The following is a 26540-nucleotide window of genomic DNA, read 5'->3' as shown; positions in this document are numbered from 1 at the left end:
TGAGACTCTATATCATTCCTATTACTTCTCTCCCCCCTCCTTCTCTCCTCCATATACCTCACCTTATTAAGCTAAATTTAGCCTGCTTCATCTGGTTCCTATCTAAAGGTGGTTTTGGTGGACAATGTAAATATATATTATTGATTACTACTGTCCACACCCACAGTGATTTTTGTGGCATTCCTTTTTTATTTTCATTTCTTGTTTTTTTTGTCTGTGTTTGCACTATTTTACTAACTATAATAAAGGTTAAGTTTTATTTTTTGAAGCATTACCCAAGGGGGGGTTTCCTATTGGGTGGACTTACTGTAGGGACGAGGAGTTTCCTCTTCTCTCCCTAAGTCTACCTTTCTGTATATATATATCTCTTTCCATGTATGTAAGGGTTATCCCCTTGAAGGATCCCCCTGGCACACCAAGAGGCTGGTGGACTTTCTCACTGGCTCTCTCGTTCTCCTTTTTGTGTGTGTATATAAACTATATATACATATATATATATATATATATATATATATATATATATATATATATATATATATATATACACACACACACACACACGTATAAATACATCCACTGCTGTGTATGTGAGGGTGCTGTGAGTGTATGTGTGATAGTGCTGTGAGGGTGCTGTGTGTGATAGTGCTGGAAGTGTGCTGTGAGGGTGCTGTGTGTGTGTGAGGGTGCTGTGTGTGTGTGAGGGTGCTGTGTGTGTGTGATGGTGCTGTGTGTGTGTGTGTGTGGGTGCTGTGTGTGTGAGAGAGAGAGGGTGCTGTTAGTGTGCTGTGTGTGTGTGCGAGGGTACTGTAAGTGTGGTGTGTGTGTGAGGGTGCTGTGTGCTGTGTGTGTGTGAATTTGTTTGGAGTTATTGTGTGTGGGGGTGGGAGGGGACTGATTAGGAAAAAAAAACCTCCCTTCTTACCTTTTGCCTTACCTTTTGCCTTGCTACCATCCCTGGTGGTCCTAGTGGTGAGTAAACTCTAGCCTGCAGGGCTAGAGTTCACTCTCGCGAGATCTGAGTGTTGCCGTGGCAACGCTCCAACCTCGCGAGAGGAACCAGGCGGAGCTGCTGGCTAGAGCTCCCGGGGTCCTCTCCTGCCTCCATCCCTGCCTGTGGGCCGGTGAGGGAGTTTTTTGATCTCCCCACCGGCCCATGGAGGCACACAGCAGGGCCGGCACTCTGATAGCGCCGGCTCTGCATGGACCGACAGGGAAGATTCTGTGATCTCCCCTGCTGGCATCAATTCATGCGCGGGCTGCGGGGATTAGGGTGTGCCCAGGCACACCCCGTGCGCACGCCTTTTAAATCAGTTCTCTTTACCCTCAATACGTAGCCTTGTCTCGTGATTGTAGGGAACAGCTATACCAGCTATAATACCTGCTCCTGGGGTTACTCTTTGTAATACTATACTGTCTATAATCACTAGCTCTTTTAAGAACTATACAGCCAGACCTGCTATACTCTCTGGAGAAGGAGAGGTCCACCCACTGGAAGGTGGATCCTTGTTGTAGCGGAACCCCTTTTTGGCTGTCCCATCTGTAACAGATCCCCCTGTTTTGCATTTGATCTGCAATCAATGTTGCATCAGCCACTTACCATGTTACCTGGGAACCTCTACCCTTTGTTTTATTGCCATCATCCATACAGCCGAAGTGCCGAAGTAGTCGAAGTGGCTGCCATTAGACAATGGAACACGTGGCGGCGGCCATTTTAATGCAGTCGAACGCGGTCAGCAGTGTGTGCCGTCAAATCCCTGGAACGGAAATCGGCCACACATCTGAACGAACACCGCTGACCTGTACCTTCCCCTACCCTTCGACACCGCGGCTGGAGACTAAGTCCCGTTCGAAGATTCGAACACCCGTTCGAATGGGACTTTGTCATCTTTTTCATGGGAAATAGACTGCCACTCGACAAAACGACCACCGCAGAAGTTTAACCCCGTTCTACTTCGACACTTCGACAGAAGTCGAAGTGCCTTCGACTATTCGAACGCCACCTTCGGATGGGACTTTGTCAATTTTCAAGGCAGAAATAGACCAACCACACAGCCTGAATCTGTGGAACTGTTTTGGGCATGCAAACAGGCATTCTGTTGGTACAAAGAGACTTTTTCAATATCTCTGGAACCACTGAACCGATTTGTACGAATTTTTTATATGTTTTTCCTCAAGTTGTGTGGTTCATAAAAATATAAGTTTTATTCCTGTGTGATACAAAATCATAAAGTTATAAAATTGTATAAAAATGTATAAGTTTTAGCTTGGAGATAATTGAGGAGATACAGTAAGAAACTCAATTATCTCCCAAGCAGAGGGGAGGGAATATGTGGGATGTAACCGTTATCTGGTTGGTGAATGCCTAATTGCCTGTGGGCGGCTCCCTTGCAGGGGAGCACTGCATAAAAGCAGAGTACCTGCCATTAAACATCAGTTCTACTCCTGATACTGTGTGTCGTCCAGTGATTGGGAAAGGTGATGGGATATTATTGGATTTTATTGCTGACTGTGCTGGATATTCTCTGGGATTTATTACTTGTTCCTGCATCCTTTGGATATATTGGTGGAGCTAAGCTGTGAGAAATCAGCTCTCCGCTACACTTGTCTTAGGTCCAGGGTGTGTGTAGGACAGCGATACCCCAGCCAAGCTGCGGCGGCTATGGGGCTACGTTGCTTAAGGTGTCCGGTGCAGTGCTTATAGTACTCAAGGTGACTAGGAAGCAGCAATTGGTGGAGGCACCCAGGCGGGGTGCCAGGCGGTCCGTCACATTGGTTATTATGTCTCTGGTTGTGTTCGCTACTTTTTTTGCCACCTTCTCACTATACCATCAAGTTACAGCTGACTGGCATCCAACATCACGTTTCTCTACTTTCCAACAAAGCCTGTTTCCTTTCATCCTATCCAATCAGACTATACTTAAGGGTATCCAAAACATGTCTAATTTGCTTGATTCAGCCCCTTTCAAATCCCTCACTAACTCTGAAACCACTATTTACCTGGCGTTTTACGACTTCCTGATGCCACGAGAATTCACCATCAGTGGCCAAAATAATGCATAAGGTTGCCTTTGAAGCTCCTACCTAATTAAAAATGAAGATCATTACATACTGACTCTACCCATGACCAAAACATTCAACTGGGTCAACCCGTCCACATTCCATACTATCCCACGAATAATATATGGTGCCTATAAAGGTTTTCGATTCCTACCCCCTCACCGTACCGAATATTGCATCTCTTCCGCTACTTTCACTTCACAGGGCTATCCTCACTACCTCTAAGTTCATCTTATACGTACGGTTATTGTTAACAAGGCTCGGTATGAACCCTAGCCTTTATTCAGGACACTTGTTTAGCATAGGGGCCGCATCTACAGCATCGAGCCAAGACGTTCCAGTCCGTGCCATTAAAGCTCTAGGTCGATGGAAGTCCTCAGCATATACAACATATTTACCCCAACCAGTACAGGAAATATGAAAGGCATTCTTTAAAATGTCATCTTAATGTACTTGCGTTGTATTATGTTCTTTACTCAATAAATGTATTTTGAGCATGATATGTATTCCTTTTTGCCCACTTTATTTACTGGCCTATAGCATACATCTGTTTCGGCACACCTCAACCGATTATATATATATATATATATATATATATATATATATTTTTTTTTTTTCCTATCACAGGTTTGCTAACAACAATCTTACTTCATATCATAATCGATGTTGCCGAACACAAGTGTGTGTGTGTGTGTGTGTGTGTGTGTATATATATATAATTTGTGTACGGCACATTTCGAGGACGTAAGGAAACAAATAATAAGAAAGAAACAGTATTAGAAAGAGCAAAGTCAGCTGAGGTGTGCCGAAACTGACGAGAGGTTAGACCTGTAAAAGAGGGCCCACCTAGGTGAAATGATGTATAAATTGAGGGTGCGGTGGGAGGGGCACTTCCAGAAATGTCGCTGACAGGTAAGTAGGGCTCACGGGGTTTAAGTAGGGAAAAATTGTACCTCCCACAATTACAGACCAAGCCTTCTATTTGTGTACGGCACATTTCGAGGACATAATGAAACAAATAATAAGAAAGAAACAGTATTAGAAAGAGCAAAGTCAGCTGAGGTGTGCCGAAACTGACGTGAGGTTAGACCTGTAAAAGAGGGCAAAAATAAAAGAAGCGATTTCTCAAAGTACATATAAGTTTATTAAGTACAAACATTATTTAGACATGTCATGGAAAGCCATTCTTATCTCTTTTTCAGGACTGGGAATGTATCTATTGTATGCGGATGATTTTCACCTTCCCATATTCTTAATGATGTGAGTTGGTACGTGGTTACCTGAGGCAGCTGAAGCTGCTCCAATGCGGAAGTAATGCCCCGAGAAGGCGTGTGGGTTGTGTCCTAGCCGGAGTAACAATGTACGAATGTAAAACATGAATTGTTTAGTGGTTAGGGGTTTCCCTTGGATGGCTAATAGTCGACAATCCGGGTTGGAAGTGATCTGGGACACCATTAGTTTATCTAAAACTAGGATAGGACACCATCTGGTAGAGGTAGGATAATATTTATTTTTTACTGGAGGACCTGTTTGGCTTGATTTGGTATGGGCAATATATACGATGTAGTGGTCCTGTTTTTTAATTAGGTGTTTCTTCTGGAGGCATGACTTGGAATCGGATGCTTTCTCCACTGAAAACTCTTTGGGTCTCAAGAAACCATAAAATGCTAAGTAAGCCACGGCCTTGACAATTAGGTGTGTGGTGTGTTCAAAAGGGGACGTGTCGAGTATATCGGAGATACTTTTAAAGAGCTTACTGTCTATGGGAAGTCTCTTGATGGGATTGTGTAATGATAATCTGTGAACACCTATTAGGATACTTTTTACTGGGTAGGACGTTAGAAATTGAGTTTTGTTGGGATAGCTGGTCAACATGTGGTGTTGTATACCCGTTAAGTAGAGTTTGATAGTGTTGTATGCTAACTTAAGAGAGATGTGACAAAAAGTAGTGAAAGCTACAACAGTTTCAACAGAAAAAACATTTATTATATGATAATCACGAACAAAACTTATAAACAACTTGTATGCTCTGGAGTAGGCTTTCCTTGTATTAGGGGACAAGCCTGCCTGTGTGAGAGACCTACTATGTTTTAATAGAGAACTTAAAACATAATTAGTTCCGAGAAGCTTGGAGGTTCTCTCGGATGCGGGTTCGCTGATGGATGAAGCCTGAAAAATTCCTGCAAATTCAAGCGTGAGAGAGCATCAGCCGCATTATTTTGAACACCCGGAACGTGAATACAGGTTATGCAGAATTGAAGATTAGCTGCTAGCCAGGTCAGTCTCCTTATTAATTTCATAATCGTGAGGGACTGAGATCGGCCTTTGTTCACTATATTACAGGTAGCTAAGTTATCCGAAAAGCATCTGACAGAATGTCCATGCCATTCTTTACCCCAGACATGTGCAGCTGCTACTATAGGATAAATTTCAAATAGCGCTGAGGTGGTATTGAAATTTTCGAGTGAGGTGGACTCAACTGGCCAAGAGTCGTATAGCCACTCATCACTGAAAATAGCTGCATACCCTAATGCACCTGAGGCATCGGTCCAAATAACAGGGAAATAGTCAGATATGGGTGGAACAAATAGCGACCTGCCATTCCAAGATGATAGGAACAGCTGCCACATTTGTAAATCAGCTCTAGCTGACTCGTCTAAGGAAGTTGTGGAATCGTCGCCGGGGAGACCATGTAACAGTGAGAGGATTCTGGAATTGAAAGACCTAACCTGAGGAATTATTCTCATTGCAAAATTTAGTGAACCAAGTAGTTACTGTAGCTGTTTCCTGGTGCAAGTGCCTTGTGAGGTGCAGATGTTTATGTAAGAAAGAATCCGGTCTATTTTCTCTTGAGGTAGGATGGCCTGCATAGAGACAGAATTGAGTGTAATTCCCAGGAAAGTAATCACCGTGTTGGAGCCTTCTGTTTTGTCCTGGGCTACAGGGACTCCTAAGTCTTTGAACAGAGTGAGCATGTGATTAAGAATGTGGGGCGTGTGTTGGTGTGGTTCAATGGTGAGGAAGTTGTCTAAGTAATGTATGACTACTGGACATCTGCAAAAGTTCAGTAGGAGCCAGGTTAAAGTTTCGGCGAATATGTCGAATAACTTTGGGCTACTTTTGGATCCGAAGGTCAGTCTGGTAGTGAAATAGTAGCTGTCCTGCCACTTAACTCCATGCAGATGCCAGAGTGACTGATGGATGGGGTACAATCCGTAATTTAGAGGCGTTAGTGATGTCAGATTTACTTAACCAAGCTGCCTTCCTGGAATAGGTCATTGCTTGGATGGCATTGTCAGTTCTGGCATATTAAAGGGAAAAATCTTCTGATGGGATCAGAGCATTAAGGCTAGGTATAGGGGATGAGTGAGGTGCAGAAAAGTCAATAATCAGTCTCTTTTTATTATTATATTTCCCTGTGGCAATTCCTAGAGGGTTTGTCCTCCAGGAAGTGAAAGGAGGAGTAGAGAAAGGACCTATCATGAAACTATTGGTGATTTCTTTCTGTAAGAGTTCTTGTATGCTGTCTGGGTCTGTGAGTGCTAACTGTAAGTTGGGACATTCCAAAACACCTGTGGGGAGTGACACGAACCCTGTGTGAAACCCATTTCATCACTACTGACAGATCCTCAAAGGTATACGCCCTGTTCTCTACCACGTCTTGAGATGCTATCACTAGTGATGCCAAGTTGATGTCCTTCCTCTCTATAATGTCCCGTCTAAGAGACTGAGGAATGAAGTGAATAGGGTTTATGATATTTGTAGCTCTGTTAGTTTACCTCCTGAGTTAGGTGCAATGGGCATTGGAATCTCTGGAATGGTTGGAACATTATTTGACTCCAGATTATCCAACCTATTATTAATCGTTGCTACTGAAGAAACAAGGGAGGCCATCATGACGTGTAATTCGGCAAGGCTATTTTGTACATTGAATTCCGAATTAGGGCCAGGCCTTTCGTTGTCTTCAGTAATATTTAGTAAACAAAACAGTTCAGCTTTCCTGGATGTAGCCGGGAAAGGAATGTTCCTTTTTTTTAAGTTCTGAGGTTATTTTAGGGATAGTCTAGGAACGATAGCTGGAAGCTGGACTTGGTGGATTGGGTCGTCTCTGTGAACCTGATTTGAGTGGGGTGCTGGCAACCAACAGATCAAATTCTTGTGTAGAAGCGTTAGACATGCTATGAAAGTGAGGCAGATGGACAAGGTTAGTATGGTACCGTAAGGAACAGTAGTGGCCGAGCTTACTATTATAGTACCTACTGGCGAAATTGTATTAACTAGCTTATGTTGGTGACAGGTGAAGCCCTGACTACTTGCCAAGTGGCTATGAGAGGCTCTACCTATGATTTGGCTTGTGGGGCCTTTGTGCCACTGAGGTGGCGGGGTGTTGGCCTCTCTGTGATACGTAAAAGAATGTAAAATGATTGGCCATGACGGGTGAGGCCCTAACTATGACTTGATGCAAGGCTATAACTATGTATTGCCATGATTGGGCACGAACCTCTGAGCGGCAGGTCTAAGAGTATGCCTTGCCGGACCACTCGACTTATAGGCGAAGAGGCCTATGGGACCATACTTAATTTGGGGAGAGCTCAAACCTATTTGTGATCCTGCCTGGGTTTAAACAGTTAACGTACCTGATGATTGGCTTGTGTGACGTGTACGGTAGCAGACAGAATAATCCTTACTTGGACCTAAAACATGTCATAGATTTAGGTTATAACCTTACCTCCTGGTGAAACCATAGAAAATTGTCCCGCCAAGCAAAAGGTTGGATACTAACCATATACATAGAAAATGATAAGAAGATTTGGCAGGGTGATAAGCCGTTTGCTTATGACCAATAAGGCCCATTTGTAAACCATGTCAGTGATAATATTATCTTAACAGAGGGGAGAAAACAATATATCACGTATATAAATGTCATCTCCGTAATACTGAACAGCCTAGCTAGCAAAATATCAAATGCACAAGACCGGGCTTTAATAATTTGTACAATAAAACAAGGAAAGTACACGATAAGCTATAAGGGGAAATACTGTAGTAATAACCTATAACTGACCTAATGGAGAACGATTTCCCCAGTGTTGTATGACTGGAATTAACCACTGCTGCTATGACAGTGATTTACCTGGAGTTAAAACCAACAACCAATATACCCCAAATGAGGGTACAGAGCTAAGAAACATATATATGCAAATATAAAAGATTGTTATGCCTAAAAGAACATTACTGACAGATAATTGTAAAACCACAAGGTGGCGACATAAGCCAGACCTGGCATATAGAACTGAGATAATCCTAATGCAGGCAATTAGCCGTATTATTACAGATAGTGCCTGTATTGTTAATAAGGTAGCCCCACATATCAAAATTTACTTTACATCTAAACTTACATACAGAGTACCACTTTAGTTATCAATTACCATGGACTTGCCTTCTCATGATGCTGAGGCAGCCAATGTGCCGACTGGCTGAGCATCATGGGATACGTATGCCACAAGAGCTGGAGTGCTAAACGTTAGTTAGTAGTGGGTGGGACAGACAAAACTTTATAAATGTTATATCTAACAGGTTTACATGTGTGACTTGTGGATTTATGCTTTACTACCAGATTGAACTAAAACAACACATAACTGTTTTTAGAAAAATACATTTATCTACTTGTATAACATAATTCTTGCATTAATTAGTCAGCACAAAATGCATACTAGAAAGGACAGATAAAATGAGAAATATAAACTTCCCTGTATTTGGAAAATGCGAATAGATGCCCTTTATTACGTGCCCAGAAAAGGAAAATTTGAATTCCAGCCTATTTCCTGCATGGGCGTAGGAACCCAAAGAAATCTGGGGGGGATAGCATTTTTACTCGCCGGGTATATTCTTATTCCGTAAACTAGGAGTTGTTTATCCCATTGTACAGCGCTACGGAATTTGCAGTCGCTATATAAATGATTAAATAATAACATTAAAGGGTCACTACAAGGAAGGGGTTTTACTTACCCGTATACAGCGCCGGGATCCTCCTGATTAGAACCACCCCTACCCTTCCCATGAATATTAGAACCACCCATACCCCTTCCATGCACAAAAGAACCCCACCTACCCCTTCCACGCATATTAACCCCCTACCCCTTCCATGCATATTAGTACCCCCTAACCACTTCCATGCATATTAGTATCCCCTAACCCCTTCCATGCATATTATAACCCACCCTACCTCTTCCATTCATATTAGTACTCCCCTAACGCCTTCCAATAATTTTTCTACCTCCCCCCTCCTCCCATCCATATTAGTAGCCCCCCCTAAACCCTTCCAATTATTTTTCTACCTACCCCTCTCCCCCTATCCTTATTAGTAGCCCCCCTAACCATTTCCAATTATTTTTCTGCCATGTTAACTAACGCCAGTGCTGGAGTGCCGCCGTGTTTACATTAAAAGGTCTGCAGGGACAGGCTATAGACACCAGAACCACTACATTAAGCTGCAGTGCTTCTGGGGACTATAGTGTTTCTTTAATGTGAGGTAAATTAGAGATTAGAGCCACGAATAATATGCTAGATTGCCTACTTACAACCAGATGAGGATGATGATGGGCTCTAGCTGCAGTCTGGCTCCACTGGTCTGGTGTAGAACAGGCTTTCTGGAGGCTGTTTGTAACTGTGGTCCCAAAAATCAATGTTCTGTGAGAACGGGAATCAGCTCCATTTTTTGGGGGCCCTCTACACAGCTCAAGGTCTGGGTCCCAGGGTCCACCTTCACGTTCCACCAATGAGTTTGTTCACAAGGGGTGGAGTGTGTAGGGGATGTCCTGATATGTGTGTAAGGAATGCATTGTGTGAATCTGTGTTTGTATGTGTAAGGGCTGCAAGGTGTGATTCTGTGTATGTACGGGATGCAGTGTGTGCGTCTGTAAGGGGTGCATTGAGTGTGTGTACGGGGTGCATTGAGTGTGTGTAAGGAATGCATTGTGTGTTTCTGTGTGTGTAAGGATTGCATGATTGTGTGTGTGTGATGGATGTCAATCCATCGTCACTCTCTTTCTTCCCCTCCCTCCCTCCCTTGTCACTCTCTTTCTCCCCCTCCCTTGTCACTCTCTCTCCCCCTCCCTTGTCACTCTCTCTCCCCCTCCCTTGTCAATCTCTCTCCCCCTCCCTTGTCACTCTTTCTCCCCCTCTCTACCTCCGTCCCCCCCTTGTCACTCACTTTCTCCCCCCTCCCTGTTTCCCCCACTCCCTCCCTGTTTCCCCCCTCCCTGTTTCTCCCCCCTGCCTCCCTGTTTCCCCCCTCCCTGTTTCTCCCCCCTCCCTCCCTGTTTCTTTCTCCCCCCCCTCCCTCCCTGTTTCTTTCTCCCCCCTCCCTCCCTGTTTCTTTCTCCCCCCTCCCTGTTTCTTTCTCCCCCCTACTCCCTCCCTGTTTCTTTCTCCCCCCTACTCCCTCCCTGTTTCTTTCTCCCTCCCTGTTTCTTTCTCCCCCCTCGCTCCCTGTTTCTTTCTCCCCCCTCGCTCCCTGTTTCTTTCTCCCTCCCTGTTTCTTTCTCCCCCCTCGCTCCCTGTTTCTTTCTCCCCCCTCCCTCCCTGTTTCTTTCTTCCCCCTCCCTCCCTGTTTCTTTCTCCCACCCCTCCCTCCCTGTTTCTTTCTCCCACCCCTCCCTCCCTGTTTCTTTCTCCCACCCCTCCCTCCCTGTTTCTTTCTCCCACCCCTCCCTCCCTGTTTCTTTCTCCCCCCTCCCTGTTTCTTTCTCCCCCCTACTCCCTCCCTGTTTCTTTCTCCCCCCTACTCCCTCCCTGTTTCTTTCTCCCTCCCTGTTTCTTTCTCCCCCCTCGCTCCCTGTTTCTTTCTCCCCCCTCGCTCCCTGTTTCTTTCTCCCCCCTCCCTGTTTCTTTCTCCCTCCCTGTTTCTTTCTCCCCCCTCCCTCCCTGTTTCTTTCTCCCACCCCTCCCTCCCTGTTTCTTTCTCCCACCCCTCCCTCCCTGTTTCTTTCTCCCACCCCTCCCTCCCTGTTTCTTTCTCCCACCCCTCCCTCCCTGTTTCTTTCTCCCACCCCTCCCTCCCTGTTTCTTTCTCCCACCCCTCCCTCCCTGTTTCTTTCTCCCACCCCTCCCTCCCTGTTTCTTTCTCCCACCCCTCCCTCCCTGTTTCTTTCTCCCACCCCTCCCTCCCTGTTTCTTTCTCCCACCCCTCCCTCCCTGTTTCTTTCTCCCACCCCTCCCTCCCTGTTTCTTTCTCCCACCCCTCCCTCCCTGTTTCTTTCTCCCACCCCTCCCTCCCTGTTTCTTTCTCCCACCCCTCCCTCCCTGTTTCTTTCTCCCACCCCTCCCTCCCTGTTTCTTTCTCCCACCCCTCCCTCCCTGTTTCTTTCTCCCACCCCTCCCTCCCTGTTTCTTTCTCCCACCCCTCCCTCCCTGTTTCTTTCTCCCACCCCTCCCTCCCTGTTTCTTTCCCCCCCTCCCTCCCTGTTTCTCCCTCCCCTCCCTCCCTGTTTCTTTCTCCCCCTCCCTCCCTGTTTCTCCCTCCCCTCCCTCCCTGTTTCTTTCTCCCCCCTCCCTCCCTGTTTCTTTCTCCCCCCTCCCTCCCTGTTTCTTTCTCCCCCCTCCCTCCCTGTTTCTTTCTCCCACCCCTCCCTCCCTGTTTCTTTCTCCCACCCCTCCCTCCCTGTTTCTTTCTCCCACCCCTCCCTCCCTGTTTCTTCCCCCCTCCCTCCCTGTTTCTTCCCCCCCTCCCTCCCTGTTTCTTCCTCCCCCCTCCCTCCCTGTTTCTTTCTCCCCCTCCCTCCCTGTTTCTTTCTCCCCCTCCCTCCCTGTTTCTTTCTCCCCCTCCCTCCCTGTTTCTTTCTCCCCCCTCCCTCCCTGTTTCTTTCTCCCCCTCCCTCCCTGTTTCTTTCTCCCCCTCCCTCCCTGTTTTTCTCCCCCTCCCTCCCTGTTTCTTTCTCCCCCTCCCTCCCTGTTTCTTTCTCCCCCCTCCCTCCGTTTCTTTCTCCCCCTACTCCCTCCCTGTTTCTTTCTCCCCCCCTCCCTCCCTGTTTCTTTTTCCCCCCTCTCCCTCCCTGTTTCTTTTTCCCCTTCTCCCTCCCTGTTTCTTTCTCCCCCCTCCCTGTTTCTTTCCCCCCCTCCCTCCCTCCCTGTTTCTTTATCCCCCCTCCCTCCCTGTTTCTTTATCTCCCCTCCCTCTTTCTTTATCCCCCCTCCCTCCCTGTTTCTTTCTTCCCCCCTCCCTCCCTGTTTCTTTCTCCCCCTCCCTCCCTGTTTCTTTCTCCCCCTCCCTCCCTGTTTCTTTCTCCCCCTCCCTCCCTGTTTCTTTCTCCCCCCTCCCTCCCTGTTTCTTTCTTCCCCCCTCCCTCCCTGTTTCTTTATCCCCCCTCCCTGTTTCTTTCTCCCCCTCCCTCCCTGTTTCTTTCTCCCCCCTCCCTCACTGTTTCTTTCTCCCCCCTCCCTCCCTGTTTCTTTCTCCCCCCTCCCTCCCTGTTTCTTTATCCCCCCTCCTTGTTTCTTTATCCCCCCTCCCTGTTTCTTTATCCCCCCCTCCCTGTTTCTCTATTTCCCCCCCTCCCTCCCTGTTTCTTTATCCCCCCCCTCCTTGTTTCTTTCTTCCCCCCTCCCCTACCTGTGTTGTAGCGTGGCCGAGCTGTGTACTGTCCGCGGGTACAGGGAGCTTTTGTTTCCTGTATCCGGCGGACTAACAGGAAGTGCACACTCAGTGTTCACTTCCTTTTAGTCCGGCCGGGTACAGGAGACAGATGCTCCCTGTACCGGCGGACTATACAGGGCTCGGCCACGCTACATTGAGGAAGTGACAGGAGGGAGCGCTGAGCGCTTCCCTCCTGTCAGCCCCTCTCCTCTGGCTGCGCCCGGGCGGTGCGCCCTCATGGACGCACCAGCCCGGGCAGAGCTGCAGCCGCCTGAGGCTCTCTGCAGAGCGCTCGGGCGGCTGCAGCAAAAGGGGGGCCGGCGGAGCTGGGGGGGATTTCCCCATTACCTGTCCCCCCCGCATGATTTGCTGGGGGGGATGCGTCCCCCCCCACCCCCCCCCGGTTCCTACGCCCATGATTTCCTGTTGGAAGTCTGCTTGAAAGCTGTTAGTTATAAAATGCACAGAGTGCCTGAACTGCCAGCAACCAAGATGGCAAAAAGTTAATAGTTTTACCCTTTAATAGGTGTCAACATTATGCAATCAATACTTTACATTTTATCAGCATTTATAACCATACCTGAAAGAGAAAATTCATAAGTGGGAGATACTCTATAATACCAAGATACTGGTTGACCAAGTGGCGATACCTAGGATTTGGCCCATTGGGTATGTTTGCCACCGAACATTGTGGCAGGGTGTTGGACTCTCGGTGAGGATTAAAGAGATTCAAAATAAGTTGGCCGTGACGCGTGAGACCCTAATTGCTTTTGCCAAGAGGGCAGCGATGCGAGGCAGTAACTATGATTTGGCCCGAGGGGCGAATACCTCCATAGTTGAGGATGGGAGTTGGCTTCACGGGACAGCTATATAATGTCACAAGAAGCCTAAAACCACATATGACCACTTAGGGTACCCTAACAGACAGACCAAGCTAAAGATAAGTTCTGTAGAGCGAGTGGTTGTTGTAAGAAGGGAGGTAGTATCGTAAAGCAAGTCACTTACGTGGTGACTTGAAAAACGTAAATGCAAAACAATAAATGTGGCATGATTAGATATACACCTGGCAGATAAATGAAAGCTATGCTAGAAGTTGATGGTAAGAATAGGTGAATATAAAGTTGAGGGCATAAGAAAATGTTTACAGAGATCCAAAGCCGAAATACAACCAGAGAGAGAGACCCAAGAACTTAGTGTTCATAATTCAGAACTACGACACCAACACTAATGAAAATGCAACAGAGATTGCTGGTAAGGTAGGTAAAATAAGTGCAATGAGACCAGGACACAAATACTCTATTAATATCTGTTACCAAACTAACCAAAGGAAATTGAACAGTGTAATAAATGACTCAGTTGACCATACATGCAAATATACCCCAAGATATGCAATGGCCGGTATAAAGTATACCTGGTGAAACTTGGCATAATGATACAGGACATTAAGGAGGTGACCAGAATAACTGAACAACAAGGCCCCTGTGAAGTATATGTCAAGAGTTGAGGCTACAGTTCACAAATTATCAAGTTGAGGATAACCAGCTGGAAGTTTGGAGCAAGTAGGGATAGTGACAGAAAAAGGTACAATATAAAACATAACAGTGCAGACATGTGGAGTAACTGAAAATTAACAGTTCACATCAAAAGCTGGTACCGGATACCTGATTGTACTGAATCTAGGCATGAGTTCCCACTGCACATACTTCCACTAGAAGAACCTGAACTGTGTATGAAAAAGAACACCCTGAGAAATAACCAACCATCACATCTAATCAATCTAATCAAAATCCCATAGCGTACTGCAGGAAGTGAAATACCAGAACCAGCAAGTGCCTTAAAGTGGAAGTACTAGACAGTTAAATTAGTAGTGTTAGGTTCCAGGTTCTTGAGAGTGTGCTGAGAGAGGGCCATATGGAAAAGACTTGCGTGGGCCTAACGAGGCCATGTGTAATATTGGAAAGGAGTATGAAAGGTTGTATTTCTTTGACCCTCGTATATCAGGAAATTGACGTATGTAATTGCCCAAATGAGGGGCCGCAATTGTTGGAATGCCCGTGGAGGGCCATGTGTAAATGTATGGAGTGAAGGCCTAGTGAGGGCCATTTGTAGAGGTATTGTAGCGGAAGGCAGAGTGCTCAATGTTAGCCCTGAGCTGCTGGAATAGTTCTCTATGATGCGTATGGATGTATGGAACAAACAAAAGAAGGATAAGCATACCAAGATGCATGGGGCTGTGAAATTGCCAATCGTGAAGCCCTAGTGTTTGGTCCAGTCCATTTGTAAAGGTAAGAATAGTAGTTTGGCTAAAATGATGGTTAAGTGGCATGCAATGGAGGCTGACTATAAAGCCCATGCCAAAGGATGACCAGAATACAACCAACACAATAGATTATGTGGTGTCTCAATGTATTAGCATAACATTGCTAATACTGTGCAAGAACAAAGTGACAGTATGTGAAGTAAGGATACAATGTATAGCATAAGGGATACCATGGAGTTTTGCAGGCCGAGTTAGGGCCTTATAGGCTGTTTGGTATAGGCCTAGCAAGTATAAGTGGTGTAATGAAATGTTGTAAGAAAGAGTGGTGTATACATATAACCCCCATGAAGCAGGAAGGTACTTATGCAAAGCCCAGATGATGACTGATGGGCTGAATTGGTTGTATTGGCCTGCCACAGAGGGCCATATGATAGAAATGAAATGAAGACCCAGTATGACTGCGTTTGAAGGCATTGGACCTGAAACAAGACCAGGTTAACATTTACTCACAACCTTGCTATATGTGAGCAGTTTCAATATGATATCTATGAAGGATTATTATTATTATTATTATTATGATATTATTATTATTATGATATTTATATAGCGCCGTCAGATTCCGCAGCGCTTTACAATGGGTGGACGAACAGACATGTAGTTGTAACCAGACAAGTTGGACACACAGGAACAGAGGGGTTGAGGGCCCTGCTCAACGAGCTTACATGCTAGAGGGAGTGGGGTAAAATGACACAAAAAGGTAAGGATAGTATTAGACTAGTGACAGTTGCAGAAGAGGAATCAGTCAGGAACTATTAACAGTTTAATTGATACGCTTTTATGAAGAAGTGGGTTTTTAATGATTTTTTTTAAGGAGTGGAGACTGGGTGAGCATCTAACACAGGAACGAGAAATCTTGAAAGCGAGCATCAGAGGTGGGAGTACGGACAGAAGATAGACGAAAGTCTTCAGCAGATTGTAAGAGCCTAGATGGGACATACTTGTGTATAAGGGAAGGTAGATAGGTGGGAGCAGCATTATGTAGAGATTTGAAAGCAAGAACCAGAATTTTAAATTGAGCTCTATATTTTATAGGAAGCCAATGTAGGGACTGACAGAAGGGTGAGGCATGGGAGGTGCGGGCGGACAGGAAGATGAGCCTCACCGCCGCATTCATTATGGACTGTAACGGCGCAAATTGGGAGCACGTAAGACCACTGAGAAGCGGATTACAGTAGTCAAGGCGAGAAAGGACAGTGGAATGGACCAACACCTTAGTCGCATCTGGCGTTAAGTAGGGGTGGATGCGCGCAATGTTTTTGAAATGGAAATGATAGATTGAACATGAGGCTTGAAGGAGAGGTCGGAGTCAAAGAGAACCCATAAGCAGCGAGCCTGCGTGGTGGAGCTGATGGTAGCACCGTTTACTTGGAGGGAGACAGACACAGGAGTAACAACACTTGAGGGAGGAAAGACCAGAATTTCAGTTTTGGACAAGTTAAGTTTAAGGAAGTGGGCAGCCATCCAGTTAGAAACAGCAGAGAGGCAGTCAGAGACACAAGTCAAGAGGGACGGGGAGAGATCAGGAGAGGACAGGTAGATTTGCGTGTCATCTGCATAGAAATGACATTGGAAGCCAAAGGAGCTAATGAGTTTACCAAGGGAGGCAGTATAGACAGTAGGTGACCAAGGACTGAACCTTGGGGGACACCAACAGAGAGGAGTTGGAAGAAGAAGCAGAGCCAGAGAAAGAAACACTGAAAGAGCGCTGGGAGAGGTAGGAGGAGAACCAGGAGAGAGCAATATAATAAACTTGCCTAAATAGATATAGGTGAACCGAAGGGCTTTATGTGAGGTAAAGATAATGTACATAATGATGGATTACAATTACCCCATGAGATTGGCCAAGTGAGAGTCTTAAGGATAAGTATCCTGTTGATAACATGTAGTATAATGCAACCCCTGTAAGACAAATGAAATGCCCACATGAGGTGCCGAATTAGGACGTGACATGTTGCCCACTGTGTAAAGGCTTAGTGAGGGCCATGAGTAGGGAATTGCATATAATACCAGAAGGTGTCCCAATTTGGTTCCTGAGTTACAGCTGTGTTTGTATTAATACAGGTGAAGGTAGGATGTGAATCAAAGAATTGTTGTGGAGAAGTTGTATGTAACATGTAAGACATGTTGTGATGAGATGGTAGAGAACCTGATAGAGTTACAAATAATCATCTAGTTTATGAAATGGCGAACAGAATAGAAACGGTATGGAAACACTTATAAAACATCATAGAATACATACCCATGGAGCCAAATAAAATGGGGTGTTGGCAGACAGAATCAAAAATGGGAACAGAGTCCCATGCCTCTAGAATGCCACAGAGGCTGAACAGGCTGACGGCTGTGACAGCCATACACAATACATAGGAAGAGACAGTAGATATAAGATATATGTTAAGACTTACATGGGGAATGATTAGGAGGATGAAAAAACAATTATGTATACACAACTGGAATGGAAGAATAGGGTTGAAAGCAACAGAAAAGGCTATAACAATGGTAGAATATCTCACTAATATCAACATCAGCTATAACTTCATGCTTAAACTGAACATGACTGATGAGTTTTACGTAATGCATTATTTGTAGACCCTACAAATAAGACAGTAAAAGTAATCACAATACCGGAGCCGGCCTAATATGGTTAAATATGATTGATACGTGTTTGTGCAACCGATAAAACAAGCGGCCTAAGTGGGCCGAAATGTTAACCATGTCTAAAAAGTGAATGAGGTTGTTCTGTACAAGAAAAACCTGCGTGGTCGAATGAGGCCATACAATAAATCATAAAATGCAGTAATCGAATTGAAAGCACATAATAGGTGGTAGAAGCCTTGTAGGTCAGTTACGACACTCATAATGTAGGGCTTATTAAGATTCCCTTGTAAATTGCTTATGGCAAGTGAAAACAAATTTAAAGGGGAAAACTCACTCAAAGAGACATTCCAGACCCCCAAAGCACTTCAGTGTGTACTTTATTTTATTTTTTGTTGTTGAAAAAGTGCAGTCATCCGTACAAATTGACACCTCCATAAATCCAATCCTCCCCCCGCTCCCCTCCATGATCAGCCCAGTGGAGCCAAACTCAAGAGGCAGCAACTGCCAAGAGCACCCACTTGCAAAGACTTCTCATTAAACTGGACCAGAAAGTCTGTGATTGGACAGCCACAGAAAGACCGGGCAGGGTTAGAAGGGAAGGGCAGGCAGAAGCAGCAGACAAGAGAACTGTAGATTTTGCAAGCATAAATATATGCATGCATGTTGTCATTCGGGGCACATACACTAAACAGTGATTTCCACTTAGTTTGTATTTTCGTAGTGGTGTGACTCTTTAAGTGCATACAGCATTAATAGAGATCATACAGAGTTTTAAGAAGTAGGCAATACAAAATGACCCAGGAATATCCTAAAATAGCAAACTCATTATTAAAAGATGATATTTGCAGAAAAATATAAGTTACTTCGGCCAAACATGTGAGAAATCAGGACAACATTAGCGAGCAAGAATTATTAAGGCTTAAATACGGAGGGATGGTATAATACTTAGTTAGCATGCAATAAACAAATCCTAATCCTAATAACCAAACACATATCAAACAGGCTGTTATTTTAAATAACCACATGTATAAGCTTAAATTTAGGCGGTCAATTGCAACACCTAGCCACAAGATTAAGGGCATACACATAAAACATTAAAAATAGAATGGCAACTGAAATGCATGATACATTTTATGAGTTTCGGTTTGTTAGATATTTAGACATTTAGAAGATGTTCCCTTTTAAACAGGATACATTATTTTTAAGTTTTATTGTGTACATAGAATGCATATAAAAGTTTATATTTTTATTTCCTTAAAGGACCACTCTAGGCACCCAGACCACTTCAGCTTAATGAAGTGGTCTGGGTGCCAGGTCCTTCTAGGGTTAACCCATTTTTTCATAAACATAGCAGTTTCAGAGAAACTGCTATGTTTGTGAATGGGTTAAGCCTTCCCCTATTTCCTCTAGTGGCTGTCTCATTGACAGCCGCTAGAGGCGCTTGCGTGATTCTCACTGTGAAAATCACAGTGAGAGCACGCAAGCGACCATAGGAAAGCATTATGAATGCTTTCCTATGTGACCGGCTGAATGCGCGCGCAGCTCTTGCCGCGCGTGCGCATTCAGCCGACGGGGAGGAGAAGAGGAGGATCGGAGGAGGAGAGCTCTCCGCCCACCGCTGGAAAAAGGTACGTTTTTACCCCTTTCCCCTTTCCAGAGCCGGGCGGGAGGGGGTCCTTGAGGGTGCGGGCACCCTCAGGGCACTCTAGTGCCAGGAAAATGTTTTCCTGGCACTAGAGTGGTCCTTTAACCACATGTATAGGCCCAAATGTGGGCCCAACATAAATTTAGACTGTTGCAACACCTAGCTACATAATTACTAAACAATGTAGGCCTAATGAGTGCATGAATACCCAGAGGGCAGACAAATAACACATAAAAAGAAGCGTGACAACCGAATTGCATATGATAAAAGTCAATATGCAAAGAAAAACAAAAAACAAACCCTTATTGAGGGGGGCTAGTGAGCTCCAATAACCTAGTATACGTATGAGCTGGGAAGTTACTAGGGCTAAACTGTATAACAGACAGAAGTAAGTAACTTATAGAAAGAGATTTAAAGGATCACTATAGTGTCAGGAAAACAAAGCGGTTTTCCTGACACTATTGTGCCCTGAGGGTGGCCCCACCCTCAGGGTCCCCCTCCCGTGGCGCATTCAACAGCAGCAAGTGAGTCATTATAACCCAAAGTTTCATTATAACCTTTGGGTTCGCTATAACCCAAAGTGCTCAACTCAAAAAGTGACGTGAATGTGTCTGAATGCGTTTTATATATCCAATCCAAATATTTCGTCCGGTTTTAATGATGTGCATTTTACTAATAGTGCTGTCCTATGACAGCGGATCATCGTGACCCCATTTGTACAACTTTAGATGAGGGTATCCAGGCTGTAGGTCTGTGTTCTTTTTGCCTGGCACACAAACAAACTTGACGGACTGGATAATGAAGGTGTTGCCTAGGCAACAAAAAATAACAAACATGAGTAGCATTCACAACCCAAAGTCAGGGTCCATTCATTAATACGCCCACAATGGCCGTGACTTCATACGGAAGTAGAACGCCACCAGGGGCTATCAGATTGCCGTCATAAGCTTTTGGCGCCATAAATTTCATACGCCCACCGGCTCTGATTGGTGCAGGCGAACCCATCTTACATATAAATAACAGCACAGGTCACTGACCCGGTTACTGCCTTTTGAGAAAGGCGCTTTAGGAGTGCCGAAACACGTTAGGCGTTATGATTCTTCTTTTTGTTTTAATTGCGTCACTTTTTGAGTTGAGCACTTTGGGTTATAATGAGGACTAACCTTTTAAATTTATTGGGGATATGGTGGCTAACTAGGAGCAGATAGCAGGGTATATTGCCTTTTACCTATACAGCCAGTACGGCAGCAAGATCCAACCTAGAGCCAGCTGCTTGAGAGAGTGATTTCACTCGTCATTATAAGGCTTAAAATTGTAGGTAGGATTTAGACTGCTTTAACATACAGTATAAGATGGACGAGAAGAGGATCTCACTGATCTATACTGGGCTCTGGCATATATAGGTTCATGGGATAACAACTTGTATTCCTAGGCGGCTCTTTACTTTGCTTTTGGCTCCTGTCTCCGTACAGACAGATTTTGTTACTTTGTAACTACTTTTCAGTAAGATACTGTAGAGTTCACTAAGTATCCACATTTGGGATACTTTTGTACAGTGGCGACTCTAGACTTGGCGAGGCCTTAGGCAAAACTCATACATGAGGCCCCCACTAACACCATTATTGGATTAAATAGCAGTTGACTTGTATAAGAAGCTGTAGGTATATTGAAGGGGGAGCTTGCAGTACTGAGTATAGAGAACTAGTCTTTGTATACATCGTTGCATTGTCTACCTGTGTGTGCCTGAGAGTGTATGTCTTGCAGTGAGTATCTTTGTATATGTATGTATGTTTCTCTGAGCATGTGTATGTTTGTGTACTGCCTGTGGCCTTTGGCATTAAGTTCATGGCGAAGCTATGTTTTATGACAGTGTGTAGAATGAATGCCTTCAGGGGGTGACAGGGTGAGTAAAGAGGTAACTGTGGCAGGGTGAGTGTAAAAGAGTGTGTTTAGAGGGAGAGATAGTGTGTATGGAGGGGGAGGGGGGCGCCTGAGTTTTGTCCTGCCTAGGGCAGCACAAAACCAGGATACACCACTGAGCGTGAGAGGGAGGGTGACAGAGTAAGAGGGGGGTGACAGAGTAAGAGGGGGGTGACAGAGTAAGAGGGGGGAGACCTAATGTGTGAGGGGGGAGACCTAGTGTGTGAGGGGGGAGACCTAGTGTGTGAGGGGGGAGACCTTGTGTGTGAGGGGGGTGAAAGGGTGTTGGGGGGGTGACATGGTGTTAGGGGGTGACAGGGTGAGAGGGAAGTGACAGGGTGAGAGGGGGGGACATGGTGTTGGGGGGTGACAGTGTGAGGTGGGGTGACGGTGTGTGGGGAGTGACAAGGTAAGGTGACAGAGTAAGGGGGTGACAGTGTGGGGGATCACAGGGTGGGTGACAGAGTAAGAGGTGGGGTGACGGGGTGAGGGGGTGGCAGGTGAGGTGGCAGGGTGAGAGGGGGTGACAGGGTGAGAGGTGGGGTGAGAGGGGGTGACAGGTGGGGTGGCAGGGTGACAGGTGGGGTGGCAGGGTGAGTGACAGGGTTAGATGTGGGGTGAGAGGGGAGGCAGGGTGAGGGGGTGACAGGTGAGGTGGCAGAGTAAGTGGGGTGACAGTGTGGGGGTCACAGGGTGGGTGACAGAGTAAGAGGTGGGGTGACAGGGTGAGGGGGTGACAGGGTGACAGGTGGGGTGGCAGGGTGAGAGGTGGAGTGGCAGGGTGAGATGTGGGTGGGAGGGGGTGACTGGGGAGAAGAGGAGGCAGGGTGAGGGGGGTGACAAGTGGGGTGGCAGGGTGAGAGGGAGTGAGGGATGACAGGTGGGGTGGAAGGGGTATGACAGAATGAGAGGTGGGGTAAAGGGGGTGGCAGGTGGGGTGGCAGGGTGAGAGGGGGTGACAGCAAGTGACAGGTGGGGTGGCAGGGTGAGAGGGGGTGACAGGGTGAAGGGGGTGACAGGTGGGGTGGCAGGGTGAGAGGGGGTGACAGGGTGTGACAGGTGGAGTGGCAGGGTGAGAGGCGGGTGATAGGGTGAGGTGGCAGGGTGAGAGGGGGTGACAAGTGGGGTGGCAACGTAAGAGGTGGGTGACAGGGTGAGGGGGTGGCAGGTGGGGTGGCAGGGTGAGAGAGGGGTAAGAGGGGGTGACATGGTGAGAGGGGTGACAGGATGAGATGGGGGTGGGGTCAATCTGTCCCTGGTGGTCCAGTGTCCTGGATGGCTCCCTGGTGGTCCGGTGGGGTCATTCTGTCCCTGGTGGTCCAGTGGGCTTTCCGGTCTGCAGCTCCGCCGGATGCAGAGCTGCAGACCACATAGGGAATGTCTCGCAATCTCCATTCAGAGCGTTGCTGTGGTAACCCGCGGCAACGCTCTGATTGGCTGGAGATCGCGAGACATCAGTCTGCAGCTCACACCCGGCGGAGCTGCAGACTGAGGCTGGCTCTCTCCCCGGGCAGACTGACAGGACTGGCAGGAGGGGCCTCGCTGACAGGAGGGGACTCGCACCCGGTGGCACAAAGGGCAAGCCGCTGGGCAACCTCCTGTGTCGGGTCCTCGGTCATAGACCGAGAACCCGACATGTCAGTCTGCCCTCAGGCGATTTAGGCGGCCGCGAGGCCCCTGACTGTGCGAGGCCTTAGGCGGCCGCCTAAATCGCCTAATTAGAGAGCCACCTATGCTTTTGTATATATACCCATCATTACCATGTTAGATAGGATTATGTGTTTAAATCTCTTTCTATAAGAGACTTCTGTCTGTTATACAGTTTAGCCCTAACTTCCCAGCTCATACGTCTACTAGGTTATTGGAACTCATTAGCTCCCCTCAGGGAGGTTAATTTTATTTTTATTTTGGAGTGATTAGTATTTTGTTTATTTTTCATTATATTTATTATTTTATTTTTCTTTTGTATTTCTGATTTCAAATAAAGTGTGTGTTTTTATATTTAACTTATTTAAGACTTATTTAAGACTGAGTTTTCTCCTTAGTACTCTGGGGACTGACAGTTCCTTGATCACACCTTCTACTGGTTCTTTAAAAGTCAATATGGCCAAATACAGTAAGTAAAACCATGAACCTTATTGAGGCATCGCTGTAATGCTAAGTACAATTGAAATAGGCTAAATTTGCATTAGTAGTGAAATTTGCCATATCCGAATGAACAAACAGTTTTGTAGAGGAAAAACATAAAATGTGTGAACAGCCGCGGCTGGGCAAGACACAGAGGTGCCCAATAATCTTCGAGGGAGGAGGCTCTTTACTAGAGTGAGGTAAAATGAATACTTGCATGGACCACACTAGGCCAAGGCCAGCTTGTCTGGAGGTTAGGCAGTCTGTGTTGATTACCTTTGAACTGGAAGTAGATGGATCTGTACTGAACCAGACAGTCTCAGCCCAGAGGAAGGGGTAACCTGTGTATTTATAGCAATTTCCCCTCCATACCCCCCCCCCCCCCCCCCCGACAACTACAGGCTCAGCCTTTCCATATATACACAAACACACATACATGCACATACACTATGTCTCTAAGTGTATTTTAATATCAATATAATATATATATATATATATATATTTATAATTTTATACACATATATAATATAAAATAAATACAAATTATATATACATGTGCAACGTTGTTCTAACTGTATTTTGATATTAATATATATACAGTATATAGACATACGTATTTACATATTTAAATTCTACTTAAATATTTATGTAAGATTTTTACATAATTAAGTCATTTTATTAATTACGTTTTGAGGGACTTGTATGACAACCCATGCAGAAAGTCCACAGAATTTGGTTCGCAGACTAATCGTTTTAGACATATGACGTATGCTTTTCTTTATTACAAAAATGTGTGCAGTTTTCTTTTAGATATGTAATACTGGAAACTTCTCCTGTCACTAAGCAATGTCATGATTACTGATATCCTGTTCACTTTATGCACAACAAAAATAAAGAATTAAAATATATATTCATACCTATGTGAGAACAAGAATTTTCAGTGTCTGAAAAGAAAGAAAAAAAAAGAAGAGAATAAGTAATATGCAAATATAAAGTAAAAGATTAAGGCTTTTCTTCTGCATTTGAATTTTCAACCACAATTATCTTTTGAAAATAATATCCTAAATATTGTACAAATTTTAATTCTTCATTTTCCTGGCCTTATTATTAGTATCTGAATCTCTGCATTCAGGCTTTCATTGTTTTGAATACCTATTCTCTAACTCATTCATGACCGATAATAACATTATTCTGTTATGGTTTTCCTACCCTAAAGAACCCACAATGGAATAATTCCACCATGTGCTAAAATTAGCAGATTTAATGCTTTTGCTGGGTGCGTCTGTGTCCAAAATCACAATGTCCCAGCTCATGTGATCAGTTCAACAACCAGTCATAGTGGTCACAGTGCTGTGCGCACGTTTGACCCACCTCCATCCTCTTCATATTGCATTGTGAAGTGGAGAGAGAGATTATTCTGAATGTCCCCATACCAAATGGGGAAAAAACATTCACTACTATAAGTATCCAGACAGACTGCAAAATGTAGACCTAAAGTTCATCCAGATTACAGCTGTAAGGAATGCTGCCAGATGGCTGACATCTGGACCAAATTAATTAAATCTGAGCCTGGAGGCTAGGCAGCCGCCACATTACAAAAAAATAAACTAATTAATAAATAATAATAATCCTATAGGGTGAGTAAGACCTCCATATGCACCCACCTGCAATGTTACAGGGAAGGGAGAAAGGAACACCCATCCAACTATATATAAAGTCACAGTACTTAAAAAATGTTAACAACGAGTATATATGTTACATAGCTGAAAAGAAACTTGCGTCCATCAACTTCAGCCTTCCTCACATTAGTTTTTTTTGCGGTTAATCCAAAAGGCGGCAAAAAAAAACAAAAAAAAACAGTTTGAAGCACTTCCAATTTTGCAACAAACTAGGAAAAAAATTCCTTCTAGACCCCAGAATGGCAGTCAGATTTATCCTTGGATCAAGAAGCTATAACCCTACATTGAAAATTATATCCTTGAATATTCTGTTTTTGCAAGTATGCATCTAGTTGCTGTTTGAACATCTGTATGGGTTCTGATAAAACCACTTCTTCAGGCAGAGAATTCCACATCCTTATTGTTCTTACAGTAAAAACAACTTTTCTTTGCCTTAGATGAAATCTTCTTTCTTCTAATCTAAACGCATGACATTGTGTCCTATGTAAAGTCCGGTTTGTGAATAGATTTCTACACAATGGTTTGTATTGGCCCCGAATATATTTGTATAATGTTATCATATCCCCTCTCAGGTGACGTTTTTCTAAACTAAAGAGATTTAAATTTGTTAACCTTTCTTCATAGCTGATATGTTCCATTCCTTTTATTAATTTTGTAGCCTGCCTCTGTACTTTTTCTAGTGCCATAATATCCTTCTTTAGAGCAGGTGCCCAAAATTGCACAGCATATTCAAGATGTGGTCTTACCAGTGATTTATAGAGAGGCAAAATGATATTCTAATCCCGAGAATGAATGCCCTTTTTCATGCCTTAGCCACTGCAAATTGACATTGCACATTGTTGTATATTTTGTTGCATAGTTTTTTAATATCCTTTTCCCATTTAGACCAGAAAGATAAAAGTTGGTCAAAGACTAGTGATGTTGCGAACACGAAATTTTCGGTTCGCGAACGGCGAACGTGAACTTCCGCAAACGTTCGCGAACCGGCGAACCGGGCGAACCGCCATAGACTTCAATGGGCAGGTAAATTTTAAAACCCACAGGGACTCTTTCTGGCCACAATAGTGATGGAAAAGTTGTTTCAAGGGGACTAACACCTGGACTGTGGCATGCCGGAGGGGGATCCATGGCAAAACTCCCATGGAAAATTACATAGTTGATGCAGAGTTTGGTTTTAATCCATAAAGGGCATAAATCACCTAACATTCCTAAATCACAATGGATATGGATTGACACCTGACATATGACATATTGACACCTTGACATATGGATTGACACCTGTCCTCAGAGACCCTGATACACACTGACACAGAGCAGAATAGGGACTATTCCTCCTACATAGGGTCACTTGGCAGATATGGATTGACACCTATCCTAGGGATCCCTGAAACACACTGACACAGAGTAGAATAGGGACTGTTCCCCCTACATAGGGTCACTTGGCAGATATGGATTGACACCTGTCCTCAGGGACCCTGATACACACTGACACAGAGAGGAATAGGGACTGTTCCCCCTACATAGGGTCACTTGGCAGATATGGATTGACATCTGTCCTCAGAGACC

General features: G+C 45.0%; 1 protein-coding gene across 1 annotated transcript in view; it reads right to left on the bottom strand.

Moving 5' to 3' along the window:
* The window catches only part of LOC134609470 (uromodulin-like), a 104558-nt gene that overhangs the window by 7962 nt on the left and 70056 nt on the right, over nucleotides 1–26540 (bottom strand). The window contains exon 10 of the mRNA XM_063453144.1: nucleotides 24213–24239. Within this exon, the coding sequence (XP_063309214.1) occupies nucleotides 24213–24239 (27 nt within the window). The remainder of the gene's footprint in view (nucleotides 1–24212; nucleotides 24240–26540) is intronic.

Source organism: Pelobates fuscus, chromosome 1, assembly GCF_036172605.1.
Source record: "Pelobates fuscus isolate aPelFus1 chromosome 1, aPelFus1.pri, whole genome shotgun sequence".
Taxonomy (NCBI): domain Eukaryota; kingdom Metazoa; phylum Chordata; class Amphibia; order Anura; family Pelobatidae; genus Pelobates; species Pelobates fuscus.
This window is presented reverse-complemented; position numbering and strand designations above follow the sequence as displayed.